Consider the following 16,096-nt stretch of genomic DNA (forward strand, 5'->3'; position numbering starts at 1 on the left):
ACCACACCGTCCTCATTTTAAAAACACAGACACAGAACTATTCAGGATACTGTCAACAGACCAGACCCATGCTATTCAGGGACAAGACAGAACCTACCAGAGGTAGGACATCTTCACATCTATGCTGCAACCATTTACTCTGCAACCTACACAGTTACTAAAATACCTACATCTCCAGTGTTACCTCTTAGCGTTCTTACGTTCTGCAGGCATTCTCAAATGGGTCCTGTGAACATCCTTCATTGCAATGCTGCACAGCATTAGCAAAATCTGTTCTACTGCTGAAGGATTCTAGAGAAAATTCCGGTCCTTCAAAGGTTTTTCTGACTGGAAATATAAATATTTTTAATGGTCATCTTTGCCATGCATAAACCAGCAATCATAGCTGCCACATCTCCACTATTTCCTCTTCACCACTACGCACCTTCTTACTCCAATTTTGCTTCTCTCACTTCATCAACTTTAAAGGCTCTTCCTCAAATAATAGGTTAGTAACAGCATATTACCATATGAAACAATATATGATTATAGCTTCTATGTTTAACTACATAAATAACAGAGCAAAAAAGTGCTTAAAATATTTGCATCCACTTTGATTTCAGCCAGTAAAATCAAACTGTCCTCTAAATTTTTGAATAATACTGAATATGTACTTTCTCTCATTTGTTTATTACCAAGAACTCTGTAGATAATTATATTATTTTTTCCCTGCCTGTAGTCTACAAGTCAATAGGCAAACATGCCTCCACTCAAATGGAAATTATCAACAGTTAACACGATTTTTCATTTGTCGTTCTATTACACAGCACTCTGTTACTACCTATTACACTAGAACTGTAAGCACAATTTTTAAGAAATTAGTTCAAGCATAGATAATCTTCTCTAAAAACATTAGTGTTTTAAATGTTGGGTGGGTTCTTTTTTTTTGAAAGTTAAAAAAAAAAAAAGTGGAATAGAAAAATAACTGCCCGTAAAGCAACAACTTAAAGTATCTGAGAGCTGCTAGTTCTGCTAAGTAAACCAGAGGAAACCAAAACTTCATTTAAAAAAAATATAGATGTTTTTTGTCTAAATATAAAATTGAAAGCAGAAACTGTGTGTAAGACCTTGACATCCCCAAGAAGCAGTTTTCTCTCCCCATGTGCATTGACAAATTTTAGCTTTTGCACAGTTCATTATAATGTTAAAAAAAAAGTTAGTAAGTTGTGCCATGTATTTCCATTCCGTTAGAAATTTATTTTCCCAACAACCCTAAAAAAATGTGTACAAGTACTAAAAACCAGCACAAGTAAAATCATTCCCTAATTTGGCTCCAGCTGAACATAGGAAGAATTTAGTCCAGTGAAGATCCCGCTTTGCTAGTACTGCTACACTGACTTGTATCTAACAGCCACATACCAGCCCTAAAAGTTAACTGCGTGATTCATCATATGAAGAAAGAAAAACAAAAGTGAAAACAGGTCTGCCTGGACAATTGTAGCTTTCTTTCTGTAAACTCTTGCAGTGTCCCTTAGGAATTGGCAGGGATTATATAAGTCTAGAACTTTTGAGAAACTGAATGAGAACTCCATAGACGAAAGTGTACTGAGAAAGAGTCTGCACCATCATCATTCTCTGATGCCTCAACATGTCCAGCACTCGTGGGATGTCCAGCATCTGGAGGGGAAAAAAAAAAAAAAAAGCCATTACAACTGAGCAAGGAGAGTCGCTGGTACTTTCTCAGCAGGAGAGTCAGCACACTACCAGTGATCTGGGGACAGAATGAACTGCTCTAATTTCACCTCTGACAATGCATTGCCCATACCTTCACTACAGACTTCACTGTACCACTGACCGTGTGCCTACCTCAACTTCCTCACCTGTGAAATATTTGTCTATTTCTGGGATATGTGGATCCTCAAAAATCTGTTGGCTGCAAAAGTTTGTCACAGTATTAGGACAAATAAACAGATGAAACAATCACTTTGTTGAGTCTCAGATTGAACATAATGTTATTGCTAAATACTTTATAATTGTACTAATACAATTATAAATTATATTTATAATTCTGGCTAAAGGATGACAAGACTAGGTTTTACTAATTAAGCTACCACTTTGTCCTCTGCTGAGACCCATACTACAAGTACTACTACACTTAGGAATAAAAATGTTAAATAAAAAGCACAGAAACCAGCTACAGAAGATTTTCTTTAATATTAACTATTAAAACTAAGGCATGAAGTAAAAGTGTTAAAGTCAGGGCAAAATCCTGAAACATGCCTAGTAGCCCAGGGCGTACCTTGTTCCACTGAGTGACTCAACATCCTACACAGTCAAGAATCCAACTGTGCATTCCAATACCCAGTGTGTAAGTGGGAAACTAGAAGATTATTAACTTCTATTAAATTGCCAAAAGCACTTTCAACCATAATTGTAAAGACTTTTCCAAAGGCCATTCCTTGGGAAAGATCAGATGAACAGCAATAATATTTATTAAACGGGTTATTTACTCTTTACTACCTAACACTATCAAAAATTAGAAAGAAAAATAGATCACCTCATTGTGTTCCAAGCAAGCTATCATGATCTCTGACAATATGACCACTCCTGTTCGTCCCACACCTGCACTGCAATGCACCAGCACAGGAGGATTAGAGTTTTTAGGATCTGCAGTGCTGTTTGTATGGCGCCGCACTGACTGTATCTCTTCCAAGTATGCTATTAAGTTGAACAAAATGAGAATAATAAGTTCAGGAGATAAAGTTACACAAGCAATGTTGTTAGACTGAATGACCATCAGAAGTAGTAATTTAGCAAATGACATCCCACAGAAAAATCACATATCACATAAATCGTAACTCATAAACCAACCAGAGCAATACAGATCTACAAAAATCATCCAACTTCTGTAAAGTTTTCCTTGTTCCTCTGTTCCCCACTAAAACCAGCTTATTGGCACATATTCAAATGTGTCATACTTGCTATAGTTATGCTTTAACCTATATGACTTCTTACTAAATTATATATCTAGGTTTTCACTTAAATGGTCACTTTAACAAAATGGCAGAAATATTCCTGCCAGAAATATAATTCAACATCTCTTACTGGATCAAATATATCTTTTGCAGTAGCATGCTTGTTATAATTTCACCAGTAAATTCCTGCTTAGCAGACATCTTAGGTGATTTAAAAAAAAAAAAAAAAAAAAAGAAAGGAGAAATGAAAGAAAGCCATTAAATACAACTTACAGAGAAATCCCTTTAAATCCTCTGGACAGCCATGTTCTGGCCAGTCAGTATACTGCAAATGCCAAACTGTTCTCTCCTGTCCTGTGAGAAGATGTTTAATCTTCAGTCCCGTAGTTGCATAGCAGCCTGAGTCAGTACGGAATCGTGTGGTTATCTTAAATCTTCCATATGTTACAGTGTTGTGTCTTGAGCCAAGACGTGGCCAGTATCTGAAGCTTTTTTCTCTCCCACTTTCCTTAAGAGTAAAACATTCGCTTAAAAGAGATGCGAAGACACTTATAACAACTAGTGTTCTTGTAACAATTGTATTTCTCTTCTATTAAGTGCTACTACAATGTTTTGTTTTTTCACTAAATAAACCAGTCTTCCATGGGAAAGAGCTTGCAAATTTAGATTTTTCTAAATTGCCAAGGAAAGCAATACAGAGGGGTCATCGGAGAATTATCTTTGACTGGTCTGCTTATTGAAGCAAAGAGCCCCTTCTTTTAACAAATCAGAACAAAACTGCATGAAGTTCAGGGGTAGATCTGACCTGGTTTATACTTACTTCCTCTGCTGTCACCATAGCTATGATGGCAATCCCTTGTTCCCAGATCATCTGCCAAAAATCCTGACAGGTATTCTGCAAAGGGCCCTGTGTAGCGATGTAATCCCACTCTATGCCACCAACAGAGATCTGTAAAAAGAAATAGATTAGATCACTAATTATTTAAAATCTTTTCCTCATTCTCTTAGCCACTTTAAGATCCACAAACTCAAAAAGATAGCAACAGTTCAGAAATAGGCACTCTGATTTATATCTGCCTCTTTAGTTTAGGGCATCAGAATATTATGGAAGAGCAGAATTCCTTCCATCTTCATTTGTTCCTTTAACCATTAAAGGAAAACTTAAGCAAGGACCCAGACTACTGCCTGTTGTGGATCTAGCCTGAAGGTACAGAAAATGAGGAAATAATTATAGTCACTGGACTTGAAAAAATGTTTTAATCATTGCAAGGAATCCCTATTCGTTTAAAAGCTATCTGCCTTCATAACTATGGAAGAATGGACATATCTTCTGTTGGTATCAATCAGGAGAGATGTGGAAGAGATAGGAGAGAGACGATCAATATAGAAGACCTCTTCAACATAGAAGTGAATACAAAGACCTCTCCAATAATTAACCCTCCACTATTCTTCCAGATAGTGGGGATAAACAGTTTTCATCTTTCCCACAAAAACAAGTATAAAGGGAGGGAGGAAAACATTCCTCCATCATCATTTCTCTCACCTTGATATGAGACGCATTGATGTAACCCGTGTTATTTTCTTTGGTTGGGACTAGTTCTACTCTGGTATCATCATAAGGGAGGACGTCCTGGAACCGGTTTCTCTCAGCATTTTCAGGAAGCCGAGCTATTGAGCACTCACCATCTATAAGCCTTTTCTTCTGAATGCGCTCATATTCAGTAAATACCATCCCCTGCTCTAATCGTTGTTCCAGAACTTTACACTAACAGAGAGAAAAAAAGATAACCATATGAAGCCACACTCTAAAATGAGTCTATTTTAATATGGAATTCCCCTTCTGTACAATTCTGTTACATTTTTCAAACTAATATTATTTTTACAAACGTACCAGAACAAATTAGAAGCAATTCTAACCAAAAGGACTTTTGTTCAAATGAGAAGTGCCTAAAAAAATCTTGTTATAATTCACGAAATTGGTGGATAACACTGGTGAATAACAAAAACTGCTTTTTAGCTTCTCTAAAGGCAACTTAGTTGGGAAAATAAACACTTGGTTAAACCCAGTAATTATGCTGCACTACAAACTTCTCTGAGTATTTTTAAATGAGACACACTCATTTTTCGTTCTTCTTGACAAAGCACATTGGTTAGATCATTTTTAAAATCTCATTTAACTGTGTTGCCCTCATCCCTTCCCTCCACCCCACCTCCCCCCCCCAAAAAAAAAGTCAAAATTGTCACTTAAGTCAAGAAAAACTCCACAGATTTAAAGCAAAATGCTTGCCTCAGTAAATGAGTTTATCTTTCCCCCTCAGAATTCCACATTTACTTAGACTGAAAACATTAAACATTGAAGACAGCAGTAAAGTCCTCTTACAACCTCCTGTAACTTCGGCATCAAACAAGGATTTTTTTTCTGTAGTACAATTCAATCTGATTTATTAAATTAGCCCACTGAAAGATTTATACTTTCAAAACCAAGTTCTTTCTAAATCATAAGACACTTCTGGAATTTCAGCATCTCTTTGCCAACAATAATTAGAGGACAAATATGTAAGATTTCAGCCAGAAAATTTCATCTATGTCACATGTCCCCAGCCTCTTTCAGCAACTGCTCTGTAGTATCAGATCAGAAAAGTATCTTGTATCAAATAACTTCAATGCCAAATGCTGCAGAGGATGATGTAAGACCTCCTTCATATGCAATTTACACATCGGTACGTTAACCGTCTAAACTCCTTTAATATTGTTAGGTCAAGTTTTCTAATTTAATCTGATAGTAACACTTAGCTGAGCAATAAAACAGGCACTGCATCAACTATAAAGTCTTCCTTTGTCTTCTAAAAATATCCTGCAATCTGGACTTCCTTTTATGTCACATATCTGATTTGTACTGCTTCTTCAGTCATTCCAATTTTATGATACCTATTCTTCCTCTACATGACTACCTGAAGAAAACATGTAGAGATTTACATCTTCCTCATAACTTGACTTTACAGTTTCTTCTCCCTCAACACTTTGGGCAAAACTAGCTGGGTGGTGATTTGCCTGAAGTAAATTAACATTAACCCGAGAAGAGATGATAGCTATAAATAAGAGGAAATAACCAACATAGGTACTAAATGTAGACGTGTACTTTAATAATGTGATGTCAACTTTTGACCTCCCCTACTATCTTTAACAATTGCATATAGTTCAAAAGCCATTTCAGCACAGCACAGCTGAATCTCACAGTCAAATTTCTCTCCTATAAATCTCAATCCAAGCCCTCAAACTACAAGACCAAATTTATACTGTGTAACTTGCAACTAACCTCCTTGGCCTGTTCCTTAAAACTGCTACTAGTCAGAATGTGACTGCCCCTTCAGGTTCTAATCCTGTTCAGTGACTGTAAACAAATGAAGGCAGATAGTGTTCTGCAGCTGAGGATGTCCAACCATCATTAGATTCCAAAGAGACCAATAGTCAGAGTATATACAATAATCACCACAGATCCTGGTGAATGTAGTTGCTCCTTGATCAAATGTGTGATAACAGTACTGTTGCAAATAGCATTTCACAGACTGTTGATTGACTATATATCATACTTTCCTGCACTTATGTAACAATACACAAGGCAGGATGAAGTACGTTTGTATGCTGGTTACCCTGGTACAAGTAGATGAAGTCTTACTTTCTCAAAGAATGATCCTCAGTTCTAAAACCTGTTGTTCTCCACTCAGGGATATGAAATTGTTCTGTGGTTTTAAAATTTCAGCATCTATAGTTTCAGGAATCCATGTGAGGAAAACATGAATACAATCTCCACAAGCTTCTTAGGGATGTAATTTGACTACACAATTTACTGTAAAAATTACATACATTACTAATCATTACAATCAAGTTCAAGTTCAGAATTTTAAGTTTAATCTGTTTTCACTACAGGAAGTGACCAAAAAATTAGAGAGAAAACAGAAAGACTAGGCATAAAAATGTATCAGAAGATACTAATTGATTTCACGTGTTGAAAGGGTAAGACTTGGGTAGAATCACCATCATCTTATACCTTAAAGAAAAACTTGAGTTACACCTAATACTTCTAGCAATGACTTCACAATCAAAGTCTCACTCTTCATTTTGTTTGTGTTCTCAGCGTTTGAGTTGCTCTGAATCGGAAGCTTTGAAGTTGACACAAAGCACCATTCATATGCAATTGATTTTGAAAAACCACTCATGTAAATGACAAATCAAAGATTAAAAAATTCACCATACCCGTTCATCATTTGTTGCTCTTGTTGATTCCTCTTTCCCCTCATCTGGCAGAGGCATTCTAGCCAAAGTTAGTCCATTTAGGGCAGCAAGTTTTAGAGGCCCTATTTTTTTTGCATCAGTTTTATTCTTTTTCATGCCCTGAAAAGAAAAGCTAAAATTTACAAATATTTTTACAAAGCACAATCCAGATGAGTTCAGTTTAGCAAAGGATACTTCTTTGACCCCTTCTGCAAACAGCTCTGAGGTTTTTTTTTTCATGATAAGCATTGCAGTGAGATTAGAGTGGTGGGACAACATTCCTCCAAGGACACAACACAAGTCTGTCTTCATTCCAGACAGATTAATGAAACTGCACAAGAATGACAAATACTGTTTCCTAAAAAGCTCACAACTGAGGTTGTGAGGCAGCTACACTGGATTAATAACTTTGGACAGAACTGGAATCACTATCCAAGCACTATCCAACCAATAAATACATAAATAAAAATAAACTTTTGCTAGACAATTTTCAGACACTTCTCTACAGATGATCATAACAATGAGAGTATAAGTTATTTAGATATAATAAAATGTTTGCCTACTTCTGCAATAAAATGCACATACAAAATACGAACACGGAAGAACAGGCAGATCCGAGTCCTGAACTAGACTATGAATCTTATTTGAGAGAAATATCAACAGGAGATTCCAACGTAAGGATAAATTCAAAGTATTCTTTTAGAAAGCATAAGTGAGAAAACTACCATTCCTTCGGTTGCTCAGTTTAGCTCTTTAAAAAAAAAAAATAAATAAAAACTACACTGAAAATATGAGCAAATATTCTGCTTGAATGGTTTCAATGTTTCCAAAAGCTAGAATAAGATGACAACGTTAAAAGGTTGAGACTGTTTTTAAAAGTGAACATAAACACAGCAGTAGAACGTAATTGGAAAGTGAAAAAGCAAAATGCAAAAGGAGTTGCAGGGGCAGCTTTTGTTTCAAGGCAGTTCATCTTAATAATGATTACAAACCACAATTCTCTATTCTGCAATAGAAATCTTAAATATTACTAACCTAGAAAGTATTTCACTGGAAGTGCTTAGCAAATACGTTTTAATATCAACTTCATTTCAAAAAGTTCATTTAAATATTTACTTGGCTATCACAAAGAAAAGGCAATGTATGATTTTGGTAGACCCATCAACATCTGAAAACATGTCTTTCAAAGGAAAAAAATACAAAGTGAGTCTTTCTAAATGTGAATATAAAGAGAAAGCTGTCACCTCTTTTCTATACCCACCTAACATATAAGGCAGGAAATTTAGGAAAACAATTTTTAAATAAATTGAAATTTATACAAGTTAATTGTGTTCAGTTCTACATGTAAGAAGCCCCACATAAAAAGTTGAGTGCACAGCAATAATTTAAATACATAGTTTACTTCAGGTTAGCTTTTGTAGTATCAGCTGTAACTGTTACTGCACAGCAGCAGAAGTTGTACAGCACTTCCACTGCAGACCAGTTTGTGCAGAAAACTATTTGACACAAACTCAGGGAGGCAAAGTTAGCAGGAATCAATGGGGAAAAAAAAGCAAAAAAAAGTTATAAAAATGTATTCCTCCATTAGCATGTGAAATATGCCAGGAACTAATAAAACTAAACACAGTGAGCAATAGAGAGTGCAAGTGAAATCATACAGTCCCGAGCAGACTTCGATGCTTCTATGAAGAGGGGATTGTAGGAAATGGGAAAATCGCAGTTGTTCAGTTGATTTCTTTTTATGGCTTTTAAGATTGGAATAGGAGAAAGGGGCACAGAAAGAAAAGAAATAATTTCAGTGAGATAAAAACAGCTGGAAGGCAAGGCAAAAGGGGAAGGATATGAAAAGAGGAAGGTATGGAGGAAAGAAAAGAAGAGAACACAAGCAAAGAATTTATTGCCTGATGCGTCAGATTATCCTCCTAGGTCAGAATAAGAAGATAAAGGAATTAAAAAGTTAAACATTCAGCTATATCTGATTTTTCAGTGAGGGACGTTCTAATATTAGAAAGTTGATAGTGGAACAGACACATCTAGTTCTATTCCAGATAAGGATAGGGAGGCTAGAATTTGGGATCTCGAATTAAAAACTAGTTGCTAACTAGGTTAGCTATGTCAGATGGATGAAGGCTGCAGAGTTGGATTTGTGTGGGAGGACTACACAAACAAAGCTCAGACACAGCAGAGAGCGTAAGTAAACAAAGTTAATGAGAAAAAAATAGAAGAATAAAGATAAAGCTTAAAGTAACTTTCAATTCATATGTTTTAAAAACATAGGTTGATTTAAAAACAAACAAACAAAAACACTTAGAAACCCCACATAACTCTGGCCACAGAACATCCTGAAACAACATAAAACAAGAAATAATATCCACTTACACCTAGTGGGGGAAGGCCTTCCACAATATTCTTCTTCCCAGACAAAAGATCGGACACAGGTCTCTTCTTTACTGAATCCTTCCTTACTCTGTATCTCCCTGATGTTGTAAGGTCAGATTCTGACATAGATGGAGTAAGCAGTCCTTCCCCTCTTCTCTGTACTTGGTTTTCTACTAGTAAATGAACTGGACTTACATCTTTCATTCTCTTTTCCGTTTCTGAAATATGTAATTTAGGCTCAAGAATATGCAAAGGGCCAGTAGATGAAGCAACTGAGCTATAGGGGTAGTTGAGTACAGAATCATGAGAATAGCCACCCATAATGGATGAAAGCTGGGTTTGATCTTCAGGAAGAGGAGAGAGGCTAGTACTAGCTTTGTTTTCTTCAAATTCTTCTTCTTCTTCACTACTGTGAATCAGCATAGTGGCATCTGAAAGGGTTTTCTTGTGATCACAGTTCACACCTTCATCATGCTCATTTTCTTTTTGCTTTGTTCTCTCTATCAGAATGTTGGGCTGTGACCCTTCTGAAATAACTCTTGGAAGAGCCACATCTGCTGCAGATGCTGACATGGTCCTCTCTTTTATTCTTATTCCTTCAAAGCTGGGAGTCAAGCCTGCAATTTCAATACTGTTCCTTTTCTGCAGCTGAGCATGGCGCGCCGATGTTAGAGGTTCACTGACTTCCTGTAGAGAATGTGCCACAGGCAGGCTGTCTTCCTGAAATGTCTGGACAGAATGATGAACTCGCCTCGTGATTAGATCTGGGTTGCTGCTGCTAATGTAGATATGTCGAGAAAGGTCTGGAGTACTATTTGCAGGTCTTGGATATGGATATGGGGGAGGTGGTCGATAGACTTGGGTCTTCATTATATTTGGTGCTGGATAATCCTGAGCCTGGAGCTGCACATTTGTCAATTCAGGCACACTGACTGCCCCAACAACTGGGCGTTTCTCAGCAGGATACGGATAGGGGGATGGGCTATGAAAACTGTAGTTCAGGTTAAATGGACAATGGTTAGATTGTGGGGAAGTGAAGTGGGCATGTTCTCGTATTTCAGGTTGGCTGTAAACCAAGGCGTCAGGCCTGCTGTAAGCATATGTATTGCTGATGTTAAGATTTCTCATTGAATGACTCTGCCTATCTGTGTGTACCATTCCTCTATTGAGTTGTCTCATCACAGTTTCATAGTCTGGTGTGGGCCGATAAGATGGTGGGATTAGGGCACTATGTCTATGTGATGGAACATAATCAGTTCTGAGGACATCGCTCCCAGTAATGCTTGGGTTAGAGGACATGGGGGACGGCTGCAGGTAATGTTGTGGGTTGTTCAAGGAGTTTGTGCTATGTGCACTATAGACACTACCATTGCGGATTCGACCACTGTAGTCATGAGGGGCTCTATCCAAGCTAGTCTGAGAGTGATAGTAGTATCCATTCTGACTGCTCACAAAGAGGTTATCTGAAAGTAAAGTTTAAGAACAATCTTTATGTTCAAGACCTTGAACAACAAAGATATTCTCTATTAAGATGTAGCTAACTGATGTTTCAGACTTTCAAAATCTCAGTCATATTTCGTCATATGTTTTCAATTGGGAAGAGAAAAAACACAGCTTTTTTGGTCTTGTAGATACCTAAGGTATATTTACCAGAATAGATGATGCAAATTCCTACTGGAAAGCAATTACCTCTGTTTCATAAAAGCTTTCTTCAGTTTACAATAGGTTTGCTAAGTTTAAATTAAGTAAAATCCATATAAAAATTTAAACAGTTCTGACTGAAGGAACAAACACCTACACCTAGGTTTGCAGTAGCCTAATGAGATCAGTTTAAATAGCAAGAAAAAACAAACACTCTCTCCTCATAACACTCTCAGGACATAGGTGGATAACAAGCACTTTAAAAAAAAAAATCAAATTAAATTTATCCAGAAAATTTGGATCCAGTTTAAACAAGAACCATTTTTGCACATTAATATGTGCAAAACCATGTTTTTTAGTATGTGCAAACCATGTTTGCACATTAATATTACCACTGATGGGTAAATAAAGTTTCCTAGAAGTTTATAGACAATATACATATAGTACTCTAACAATTACTTCACTGGCTGTACAATTTGCCCAGCTGCAGGAGAAAACAACTAAGTCATTGTTTTTAGATTTTTATGATATAACAGTTCAAGTTCTATGTATTATTGTATATGCAGAGTATGTATTCTATGTATTGTGCATACAAACATGAGGAGGAATGACTGTTCACGAGGGTGAATAGTGTTAGGACAAGAGCGAATGGTTTTAAACTAAGACAGGGGAGGTTTAGGAGGAAGTTTTTTCACACAGAGGGTGCTGATGCACTGGAACAGGTTGCCCAAGGAGATTATGGATGCTCCATCCCTGAAGGCATTCAAGGCCAGGCTGGATGTGGCTCTGGGCAGCCTGGTCTGGTTGTTGGTGACCCTGCACATAGCAGGGAGGGTTCAAATTAGATGATCATTGTGGTCCTTTTCAACTCAGGCCATTCTATGATTCTATAAGTTCACCATTTCCATACTTATTTTAATGAAATTACCTACAACCAAAAACTCTTTTGTTTGTGAAAAAAATGTTCAAAAGTAGGATCTGTACTGTAGGAATTAAGAAGCCTGATAGCCTTCACTGCATCAAGCAATGATTCCAACACTGTACTGCAAACAATTCAGGTACATTCTGAATCTATATATATATCTTTTGAGTACTTATACAACTATTTACATTGAAAATGCGCACATTTCCTTATAATGAGTTATTATGAGTCTTTTTTTATCTATCTGAGTTGCAGACTGAAAGGTCACAGTCAAAACTGAGGCAAATTGGCAAAAAATGAGATTAATCTCTCTAGGGCACAAACTTTGTTGAGTAAACACACTGTGCGTAACCATCAAAAAAGCAGAGAAAACAGCCATGGCTCCAGAGTGAAACAGCTTAGATTACGAGTGTGTATTTCTTGAGAATTCTATTTTTTCCTTTTTTCCCCAAAGAAATGTTTCAAAGCCTTTTAATTCCCAACCCTGCAGTCTAGCAAAATCTGAGAGAAACTGCTTAAAAATGGGATGCAGGAAGAGAATTATTGTTCTTTTCTTCCCATTTTTTTTTTTTTTAATTTTCTGGGGGACCTAGTTAGTCTTTGCAGTTAGTAAAATTGATGTTGACAAGAATCTCTGAATGCCATAATACACCAGCTTGTTCCATAAACCAGAAGACACAGATTCACACAAGGAATCATGATCAATAGTTGCTGTATCTGTCTACCATAACTACCTCTTATCTCACTTTTCACATCAGCATACATGTAAAGTAGCAGCAAACACATTGGTAACTGTTGCTTTACCAGCCTGTTTCATGTTTAGCTCTAGCTAAGTAACTATAAACACAATTATAGCTTTTACCTTCAAAGTTATGTATTGTGGCCTTAAACTTCATAAAATAAAAAGACTTCATAAAAATCACAAGATTTGCTGTTTTCTACCCTGTTTAAAATTATTTAAGCATTGGAACTTTCCAAATCTGCTACAACTCACCTTGGGAAGATGCATATGGTTCAGTATAATGACCATTGTAATGCAGCTGAGGTGGTGGAGGCATCATATAAGCTTGAGGCTTGGGCTAAGTAAGAATTTTATCATTAGTTAAAGATCTCATTATTTACGTACACAGTCCTTGACAATTACACACACAGAGAGACTCTTAAACCATTTCTCTAAATCTGCAATTAAGTTTCTCTTTTGGAAAGATCGTGAAAGAATTATATATTAAAAAAATAACCACAGACTATATGTTGCCATCTGACATGCAGGATGGTCTCTAAGATTGAGTAAGCAAACTGGAAATGTTTTAAATTTTTTTTCACTGCTATCACTTTAATTCCATTAATCAGAAGTTACATAACAGCCTTTCAACAAGTCAGAAACAGTTTTCACATAATAGCTTCATCTTTCTCACTGCTTATTTTACTTCTCAGAAGGAAATTAACATCTGTTTCATAGTAAACTTAAATCTTTATAAGTGCAAACATGTAGGTTGTTCCAAAAGCAATGCCTCCTTATTTATTTCAATGGAAACTAAAACAGATACAAATCGCACAAGAATGCTATTTGATAGAGCAAGTTCTAAGCTGAAAAATACTATTTTTCAACATAGTCACCACCATTTGTTATGCATTTACACCAGTGATGAGCAAGAGCCTGCATGCTGTGCTTAGAAAAATCTGCACCAGCAGAGGTGAAACATTACTGCTGCTGCCACTGCAGAAACGCACCACCTACAATCTCACTGTGCTCACATCCACCGTCTGGTATCCACCAGTGTTCAGCAAAAGTCAGTAAATGTCAATGGGCACAAATTTTTCCACATGGAGGAATTCCACACCTTTATTTCATGTACACTTCCACATCATACACCACTCCGTCAGACTTCCCCTCTGCTGCTATCTGCCACTCAGCAACAAAATGTAATGGAATACTAGTGGGAGGATTCAACCTGTACTGCCATACCACCAACATCCACTGCTGACACTGCGGGCCAACGTGATAAAATAGGAGGCATTACTTTCGGAGCAGCCCTTGTATAAAACTATTTTCTCTCCTTACCATAGACATCCTGGAAGAAGACCGCCTTCTAACAGGATTCACTGTAATGGGCTGTGTTTGTCTACAGAAGAAATCTTATGGTGAGAGAAGATTCTTACAACACCAAGATTTATTTCAAAACTTGGAAAGACCTCCCAAGGTCAGCTAAAATCACTCTGCACTTTTTGCAGCATTGTTAAGCAGTTCTTCCAACAGTCTCACAATGAAAGACCTCTGTGCATAAACCATCGTTGCTATGAGCAAAATCACAAGATCAAAATGCCTCAGTTACTTCTTTGCACTTCTTTTATACAAAGCATAAAAAGAAAATGGCCCTGAAGCTGAGCAGAAGGGTAAAAGGGAACTAGTTCCAAATCTGAACCCCATAGAAAATCTCACTGTAAGTAACTTCTTCTGCAAAACCATATATAACATTGCTTAAAAGGGGTCCTTGACATTTGCAGTGTTAGAGAAACCAGAAAGTATGACTACACTGCACGAGAATTTATATGCTTTAACATTTTAGCTAACGATAATAACTTTTCATAATTTATTGGACTGCCTCCATGTTGGACTCTTAAAAAACCTTAAGCTCCTTTTTCCCCACCCTACACTGCACCAGTACTCCTGCAGCAAGACAGAGGTTAAAAAAAAGGCAGAGTAATACAGATGCCAGATATTAGAAAGAAAAATGATTTTTCAGCTCACCCTTTGGGAAGTGAAGGACGAGAAAGGATTGGAAAGCGTGGAAGGGAAAGAATGAGTGAAGATTTCTGAGAGCCCTCCTCAGGTGGAGAGTCCAAGGAATCTCTAAATACAAGGTACATGCAGATAAAGAAAAGCAGTCTGAACTTAATACAGGCATGCATAAGAGTTTTCAGCAGCAGCACCAGATGACAGGGAGTCACAGTATGGAGATAATTACAGTGTTTTTAATGACTTTTCCTATTTATAAAATCATACTGTGAAAGGGTCAAAAGTAAGTAATCCTAGAGACTGACATTCAATACAGAACTATATTATTCAAAATGCAATTCACAATTTCCAGAAATGCACCACTGCTACTAACACTTTTCAACTCTCTCAAATGGCAGCCAGCCGTACAAGCTTAGAGATATGAGAGCTATTTTATTGCAAATTAATCTTACTCTTCTAGAAAGAAGAATTAGAATTAACCATGCCATCTTTGGTACAAAATATTCTGTTAACTGTAGGGAATTTTAAATCAACACCTCCATAGATAGCTTTCTGTGGGTTATTTACTACATCTATTTCTCTATTTCTGTCTGAAGTAACTTAACTAAAAGAAATCTGTACCAGTGGAAATGATTAGCTCAAATTCCAACCCTTGATTTACAAGTTGGAGACCAGCCCATTTAAATTTAATTTGATGAATTGTATTAAATTTACTTCATACTGGTGCTACTTGAGCTATACAGATTCCATGAATATCCAAAGGACCACATACCTCTCAGCTGTCAATCCAGCACATTTCAGGAGTGCTTCACATACACTTCCCGCCCTTTTAAAGGCCTTCAGAGTGTCCTTTCAGGGCAGTTCACCCAATCACAGGCCAAACCCAATCCCAGTGCTTCCAACAAACATTCTAGCAATAATAGCCTCCAAAGAAACTAGTCTGTCACAGCACTGAGATCCAGCACCAGGGGTCAAACATTACTACTTCTAGTAAGATTTTCAGTACTTAATATTGTCCTTCACTGTAAATCATACTAAAGTGCAAGTTTGAGAAACTGGTGATCTCAAAGATGATTAGGGAAAAAAATATGAGCCATACATAGTATAATCTAAAAATGACACTACAGAAATTACAGAAGTTATAATAAATTTTGCTTTTCCAGGTGAACTTCAAGGGCACCAAGTATTCTG

The 16,096-nt window shown here is 36.8% G+C and overlaps 1 protein-coding gene across 3 annotated transcripts in view; it reads right to left on the reverse strand.

Moving 5' to 3' along the window:
* Nucleotides 1–336: 336 nt before the first annotated feature.
* The window catches only part of PTPN21 (protein tyrosine phosphatase non-receptor type 21), a 35,856-nt gene continuing 20,096 nt past the window's right edge, over nt 337–16,096 (reverse strand). For 2 of the 3 annotated variants that reach the window (XM_042863209.1, XM_042863219.1), the window contains exons 11-20: nt 14,918–15,019; nt 14,231–14,291; nt 13,163–13,247; nt 9,606–11,068; nt 7,209–7,346; nt 4,498–4,719; nt 3,775–3,903; nt 3,228–3,462; nt 2,537–2,697; nt 337–1,656 (exon numbers count right to left, since the gene is read on the reverse strand). In XM_042863209.1, coding sequence (XP_042719143.1) covers nt 1,528–1,656; nt 2,537–2,697; nt 3,228–3,462; nt 3,775–3,903; nt 4,498–4,719; nt 7,209–7,346; nt 9,606–11,068; nt 13,163–13,247; nt 14,231–14,291; nt 14,918–15,019 — 2,725 coding nt within the window. In that variant the 3' untranslated portion in view covers nt 337–1,527. The remainder of the gene's footprint in view (nt 1,657–2,536; nt 2,698–3,227; nt 3,463–3,774; nt 3,904–4,497; nt 4,720–7,208; nt 7,347–9,605; nt 11,069–13,162; nt 13,248–14,230; nt 14,292–14,917; nt 15,020–16,096) is intronic. The other variant, XM_042863227.1, reaches the window with a different exon arrangement.

Source organism: Lagopus leucura, unplaced genomic scaffold (assembly GCF_019238085.1).
Source record: "Lagopus leucura isolate 7727_CA_CO unplaced genomic scaffold, USGS_WTPT01 Super-Scaffold_1, whole genome shotgun sequence".
In the NCBI taxonomy this organism is placed as follows: Eukaryota; Metazoa; Chordata; class Aves; order Galliformes; family Phasianidae; genus Lagopus; species Lagopus leucura.